A 7,899-nucleotide genomic window follows, 5' to 3' on the forward strand; every position below is an offset into this window, starting at 1 on the left:
GGCAGGATTAGCTGGGAGACTTCTTCTAAACTAGGATACACTTGTAGAATACCTGCAGAACAGTGTGTGTTGTAGCAGTGTTTTGCCATTGAGAACGAGCTGGCATGCTGGTACTAGCATGGGCAATGTTAGCCACCTCGTCTCAGCTAGTGACATAGAAAGCCGTGCAGATTTTGAACAGCTCACCCAGAGGACATTCAGAAACCTCAAATCTCACTCAAAACAGCTGGATGGATAGTTTTTTTCCCAAGTTTGTATGTGTGTGGAAGCACCAGAGACACCAAATAACATAACAAATAAAAATAATTCATTTCATAATATGGCCCTTTAATATATATACAGTTGAGCTGGGGGGCTCAATCCCCTCCAAGATGATTGTCTAGGGATTCTCCCAAATTTAGCAACCTGTTTACTTCCAAACATCAGCACCTCTGCTCTCTACAGACTGGCACCCAAGGCAGCCCAGTAAGAATTTAAATGACTATATTCAGAGAAAAACAGGGATGGACACATATTTGAGTATAGTAATTTAAATGCTGAAACAACTTTTATATGAAAATTAGCCATTGAAAGAAGCTGGAGAAGACTGTCCACCCCCAAAAATGAAACCATAGGTTGTTTGTACAAGCAGCAATTACTATCCATATTTACTTTTTATTGATAGGCATTGCCCTCTAGTGGCCAAAGTATGACAGAGGTTATGTAACATGGTACTGAGACCTAGAATGTCTGTTAAGGGTGGGTTGGATGGGTGGTGTATGGGTCAAACAAACATAGGGCTTTCACCCAGGAGACTGGTGTTTGTGTTTTGGTAAACGTTAATGGCAAGTCATTTTTAAGTTTATGGACCAAATGGAATGATGTCACGTTTTGGACGTAATTACATTGACAAATGTACTGATATTAATCCAAACCATCCAAACAGTTTGTGTCTAAAGCTTATCAAATGCAACCGTTTCATTTATTGAACAAGCTTGTACAATATAGTCACATTAGAAGATCCTTATCCTTAAAAGTATGCTGTAAATAAAACAGCACATTTACTACCACATCCAACCAGAGGCCAAAAAGTGTCAAATTAAGTCTTCTTCGACAAGATTGTTTTTTACTTGCTAAATGTTTTCCAAATATTTATTTTGGTTTGCGTATTGCTTAATCTTTATGTCTTACTTATGTCTTTTGAGTGGAACCTCGATAACACACAGTACATGCAATTCTGAGTCAGGACCTTCAGATAGAAAATGAAAGCCTACTTTCAATTACATCCGGAGTTGCTATAAAAGCTGTAGAAATTGTGCCATGAACATGATCAGAACAGCTGATTTCACATACTTAAACCCTACTTATCTGTGAAGTCATCACCAATTTTTAAAAATTATAATTTGAGAGGAACAAAGATGCAATCTACCAGCAAAAAATAGCACAAAGTGTGTAATGGTGGATTATGGCTTTGAACTGTTTGGGGATAGATCTTTGATGGAGTGTCAAACCGAATCGGATGTTAAGTGGACTGCAAGGCAACTAAATTATACACTTCACAAGGCATGTGTTGTATTGAAACAGTTTATATGGGTCTAAAATGCCAGAGATGACATAGAGGACTGAAAGAGACAGCCATTGTGTTAGTTTCACAACAACTGTCTCCGAGAATTTAACTCACTTTGAAAGTGTGAAAAACAGAGAAATGGAGCAACGGTTTTGTAGCCACTTTAACAGGATGTCGGCTGGTCATTCAGTCCACCATTTTGGTTAAAAATGAAATTTTAGATTGTTGATACCTCAATAAATATTTTCTGGATTGCTAGTACACTTGTTAGTACATGCACCAATGTCTCCCTCAATGTGAATTGTAACAACTTACTGTAGACTTCCATCAACTTTTCAAAGTATTTACTTGACCAATAGTTTCTTTTAGGACCAAATACCTGCAACTATCCCAGCATCCCCTGCTTTGTATTTAGTGCTAATTTGCATGCTGACACACTAAACTCAGGTGGAGATGAACACACTGGCTAAAACATGCTGAACATCAGCATGTCGTTGTCATTGTGAGCATGCTGGCATTAGCATTTAGCCCAAAGCGCCAGCTGTGCAAGTACAGCCTGTCAGAATTGCTAGCGTAGCTGTAGGTTTTTGTTCTTCTTTTGATTAATGTTTTAAATTTGAGCGACTAGACACTTTCTGCCTTAGTGCTGTATTGTCTTCAGCTTAAGTGTCTAGATCTACATTTGGATTACATAGCCTACAGTGTGAACTTAAATACTAAATTTGGTATTTAATTTTTTTTTTAAAGATCTCCCTAAAGCATCACTGTTGGAAACAGTTGTGGCCTAGTTACTGTAACATATACCTTTCTGGCTCGCTTGTATTATTTGGTGGTGCATTTTCAAAGTGCAATTGATATTAATACAACAATTAATATCCACAACTGAGTCTTCTTTTCTCCGCTCCAACCTGCCAGAAGGCTTCTGGCTCTTCATCTTGAGTCTTGAAAAAATGGCAGGGAGAGAGGTATCAGAGGGCGAATGGCTTTGGAGATCGATATGTGCTTCTTACTGCAGGGCACCCTCAGCTCACTTTCCCAACTGAATCTGGCTATTTAAGAATGTCTTTCTGGGGATCTGGCCCATTTCTTTCAATTAATGTTCCTTTCAGCCAGCCAACCATTAGAAGTCCATTAAAGCCCCTCCACCAGGGGAGAATCATTCAGTCTGTGCTACTGTGCTCCATCTTCTGATAACAGGAGCAACCAGACTGCCACGGAGAAATAATTAACCTTTTAAATTGTTTCTTTGGAGGTGGCTGTTTGTTGGATGGCTTTTGTACTTACTTTCATTTTATTTCTGTATTTCTTAATTTGTTTTGTTACTTTTGGTTGGTTTCTTTGGAAATTACTTTGTTACTCGGCAATACATTAATATACAGCATCATCTTGACTTTTATATACAAAGCAATCTCCAATTATTTAAAACAACTCCCGACACCTTGAATTACCTTGAATTACCTTCCTCCAAACATAACTCAGACTGGGCCGTCTGAGGTGTCTTTTCATCTCAGTTTCTCTCTGTCTCTTTCCTACTGTCTTTGATACCTCACAGGTTCTTGCTGGAGAGGAAGCGGACATCACCCCCAGCATGCTGAACACTGAGGACGCTGATACCCCTGCAGAGGAACTGGTTTACCACGTTGAGGTGCCAAACAATGGGATGGTGGCGTTGAAAGAGGCGCCTGAGGACGGCATCCTTAATTTCACACAGGCTCACATAAACAAAGGAGAGGTCATCTTCATTCACAAGGGTGAGGCCTCTGAAATGTTTTTTTCATGTTACATCAGTATACTGTATATTAATCTATGACTACTACTCTCTTCGACTGCTGGTATTACAACAGCATTTCCTACACCTATAACACTGTCTGAGTGTCTGGTGGAAAGTAACAAATTACAATTACTCATGTTACTGTAATTGAGTAGTTTTTTGTGTACTTTTACTTTTTGAAGTAGTTTTTTGAAATCTGTAATTTTACTTTTACTAAAGCATTTTTTGTTGAAAATATTTAACTGTGCTACGTTTCAAATCACATATGTTACCGAGTAAAAAACAAACAAAAAGTAAATAAAAAATGTCTCTAACGTTCTTTTGCGCCGTTACTTTGGCAAAGTATCTGTCAACAACCTTAAATGGAATTGTCTTTTTGCCCTTTTCAAATCGCAAAAGACTGTGATTTAATTAAATGAATATAATAAATATAAACAGGATATTAAATAAATATAAATACATAATAGTAAGAAAAAGTATCTCCCCCTGCTGTTAAAAAGCAAATAAGTAACTTTTACTCTGAGTAGATTTTAAAGGAGCTACTTTTTACTTTCACTTAAGTAGATTTTTGTACCGGTAATTTTACTTTGCTGCTTATTAAATGTTCATCAAAGTAATAGTACTTTCAAGTAGAATTTTTTGTACTCTTTCCACCTCTGTGAACAACCCAATTGAACCCCTAGAAACATTTTTGCGCCTCATGGAACAGTAAAAATGACTCTTGAGCGTAATCTATTTGCCCCTTTATTGTGCCAAGTAACAGTGTAATTTTAATCAAGGCTACAAAGGTACAGCAAGTTTTAAATTACATTCTGTTGTAAAATTAGTACTATAATAAACATGTAGATATAAATCAGTATAATAATAAGGGGAAAGGCCAGTATGACCAGTAAGCCAAATCCAAACCCTTGTGTTCCTCCAGGTGAGGAGTCTGGTGGGTTCAGCTTCACAGTGACAGACGGAGAACACACATCTCCTCTCTATCAATTTGTTGTCACGGCCAGGCCTCTCACCATCACCATGGTAACGCAGGAGGAACTCATGGTATTTCCAGGTAAGATGTTAAAATCCATCAGATTTCAAACTCTGAAAACGACAGAAGTATAAGAATATTTTTCTGTTAACTGTTGTATTTTTCTGTTTTGTATCTATGTCAGACATACAAAACATGGCCAAAAGAGAAAAAAACTAAAAATGATGTACAGTTTGTCCAATGTTTTTAGTGATTCTTTTCCAAACACAACAATTATATATTCAGTGTGCACATAACAAAAAATATCCCATAATTTTCTTCTCACTCCAAAGGTTACAGATAATAGGAATATACAAAGTAAACATATTCAGGACATGAGTATATTTTAAAACTTTGATAATACATTGATTAAAAAAAAAAAAACGTTCTCTCTATTATATCTGCACATTCTATTCGGCAGACTTTGACTCATACTTATTGTTAATTTTATACCAAAGTAAATGTACCAATTAATTTTTCTACTTTAGTTACCTCTTATTCTGAAGCTGTTTGAATTTGATTTGAGACCTACTTTTGCTAAAGAGCGGTTATAGTGTGGCCAGAAGTGGTAATTATAAAAAAACAGGATATTTAGCACAAACTCAGCACAAACTCAATGATTAATGTCAGTTACTCGGTGCCTATGCAATGATTAGCCTCTACAAGCTGCTTGCCAGCAGACCAAGGAAGCTTGTAGCTGCAAAAACCATGAGTGTGGTGAATACAACAAGGATGCATTTCATTTCATTCATAAGAGGAAGATTATCAATGTGCGTCTTACAAAGGTGATTTAGTCAAGCTTTAAGCAAAATCTTCCTTTTACAGTCCAAACTTGATTTAAAATGTTCCAGTACACCAAAGAGAAGTTGTTGCTTCACTAGCAAGGACCACAACAATATCTAATTTAAAGATTTAATGAAAGCTTTATTATAATGATTGTTAAGAACATAGGAATGAATTTGGATGGTAGGTGAAATTGAAATGAGATGTTGTCTGGTTGTACTGAAGTGAGAGTCTCCCCCCCTCCCCCATTCATACTAAACTTTTGTGCATGACACAAGATGAGGTGTCATATTTTTGAAAGCTTGCATATAATTTTGAAATGAAACTTTCTCCATCAGGAAACTCTTCTGCACGGTATGTGCATGAATTACTGTAAGCGCTACAGTTTTAAGCAATTGTGTGTGTGTGTGTGGGGTGTGTGGGTGTGGGTGTGTGGTGTGGGTGGTGTGTGTGTGTGTGTGTGTGTGTGTGTGTGTGTGTGTGTGTGTGTGTGTGTGTGTGTTTTCACAGGAACGAGGCAGCTATCACAAGCGCCAATTGGGGGCTGTAACCAAGGGATGGAAATGAGATAAGCTACTTTATCCGCCCACTCGTTTGGGAAGGCTCATCCTGGCAATGACAAGAACCAGTATGAGGAAATTACCCGCTCTCACAAACACAGGTAATTACTTTTCAGTGTGTGACGGTAAATGTGTTTTTCTGGGATGCATTTCTTTTAGGAGACATTTAACAATTCCCCTTCCCTTCCATGTATATACAGTGTATATATATAGTGTGTGTGTGTGTGTGTGTGTGTGGTGTGTGTGTGTGTGTGTGTGTGTGTGTGTGTGTGTGTGTGTGTGTGTGTGTGTGTGTGTGTGTGTGTGTGTGTGTGTTTTTACTGACAAGATGAAAGTAGCTAAAGTCATCCCATTGTATAAATCTAGTGACTCACATTTTCTAACTATGGACTTGATCATAAACTGTGCTGGAAGCCCCACATTAAATATCTGTGCATTAAGATGGCCAGTAGGTATATTGATCAAAACTAGATACATATTGAACCAAAATACACTAAATACTCTGTACTGCATGCTACTTTTAGCATATATGTTATATTGTGTGGACGTTTGGGGAAATACCAAAAGCACCTTACAAAATATTTTCCCATTGCAATAAAGAACAATCAGGATAATAAGTCACACCGGGTATTGTGAGCACACTAATCATCTGTTTTTGAATTCACATTTTATGTTTAAAGTTTAAGAAAATAATTCACCATGTAACATGCACACAATGTTTAATGATGGAGACGGGGATATGATCTTAGAGGACAATGTATGTTTAAACAACCTCTTGTGCAAACTGCTGTTAAAGGCCTGTGTGTTTCAGCCTGTTGGGCTGGACAATGATATCAAACTTAGCCATTCAGTTCAAAAATAGATTAAAGAAATCCATACTTGACCAATACAGAAAGGAATGGACCGAAACATAAGAATGGAATTGTAATGTAATCTAATGTAAAGGTATTGTTTTATAGGGTTGTATTGTTGTAAGTTGTTGTAAGACCTGAAAATGTGTACGATGTACTTCCATATCTATATATTTTGTAATAATATGATGTTGTGAGGTAGGGGCAGGACATAATAAGCTGTATGCTTCCGCCTGATCCTTCTCAAACTAAGCCTCCTCTTTAATTATTTTTTGGTCTTTGGTAAATTCAGATTGTTTGTGTTTTAATTTGTCTAGTTATGGTTTTTTTGCAACATTGTTGATTGTTCGAGATAAATAATAAATCAAAATCAAATTATTAGTAAAAACAGTAAAAAAAATAAATAGAAAAATAACAATAAAACACATTAAAGGAACACATTAAAGGAAGAAAAACAATGAAAAAGTGTGTGGATAGAAAAAGAATTCCAGGAAAGCCTGAATTGATGGAATTTTTCTTAATATTCAGTTGCATTAAGGGGGCACTGTAAGTTCAACTATTATTCAAATAAATCCTCTAAACCTTTGGGTTAAACATTACTATTAATAGCAGGTTTGTGTTACCAAGCAGTCATAGCTCTTTGAGGCACTCCAGAAGGTCTGCTGCATAGACCATCAGACAGACATATGAGAAGACATAATGCTTCTTTAATGCATAAAAACACAGCTAATCCTCCTTTCAACACAGACTGCTGCTGTGGAACTCACCGCTCTCCCAGTGGAAATAAAGTCATTTAAATGCTTGCGGTTGCAGCTTTTAACTCGTCTGAATATTTTAAAGGTCTACTCAGAACTGTGCTTTTATTTCGTATATTTTACTCACTGGGCAGGAATTTTTATTTTATATTCGAAAAGCCAAAGCAACCAATTCAATAGTAAAGCTCACTCAATCTAGACTAAAACAGAAACTTAGTGTTTGTTGACGTGACAGAACATTGATGACTGTAAATAATGTCCTCACATTCTTCTGTCTCACCTAACATCAGATAATAAAGTGTTTTCACTTTTGAAATGTACTGAAAAATACTGCAACTGTGCACACAGACAATTATCCTTATGTTAAGTTCACATACATTGTTGTTGTTTTCCATAAGAAAATGTGTACCAAACATCAACACATCATCTAAAACTGCAGTCCTTTTTTTGTACATGCATGCAACATGTTCCTCTTGTTCACCAGCAGGGGGCCTCATTGAATATGACTTTGTGCCATTGTGATGTTTAGGGTCACCATTAGTATGAGCATTCATGCTAATAAGAATTTTTTTTCCTGGACAATTTCAATTCTATGTTAAGACTGTGTGACTGTAGTCTTGC

At 36.7% G+C, this 7,899-nt stretch overlaps 1 protein-coding gene across 1 annotated transcript in view; it reads left to right on the forward strand.

Annotated features, from left to right (window-relative positions):
* cspg4 (chondroitin sulfate proteoglycan 4) overlaps positions 1–7,899 on the forward strand; it is a 69,177-nt gene that overhangs the window by 54,951 nt on the left and 6,327 nt on the right. The window contains 6 exon segments of the mRNA XM_032523814.1: positions 3,099–3,297; positions 4,240–4,376; positions 5,627–5,693; positions 5,696–5,725; positions 5,728–5,757; positions 5,760–5,773. Coding sequence (XP_032379705.1) covers positions 3,099–3,297; positions 4,240–4,376; positions 5,627–5,693; positions 5,696–5,725; positions 5,728–5,757; positions 5,760–5,773 — 477 coding nt within the window.

Source organism: Etheostoma spectabile, chromosome 8, assembly GCF_008692095.1.
Source record: "Etheostoma spectabile isolate EspeVRDwgs_2016 chromosome 8, UIUC_Espe_1.0, whole genome shotgun sequence".
In the NCBI taxonomy this organism is placed as follows: domain Eukaryota; kingdom Metazoa; phylum Chordata; class Actinopteri; order Perciformes; family Percidae; genus Etheostoma; species Etheostoma spectabile.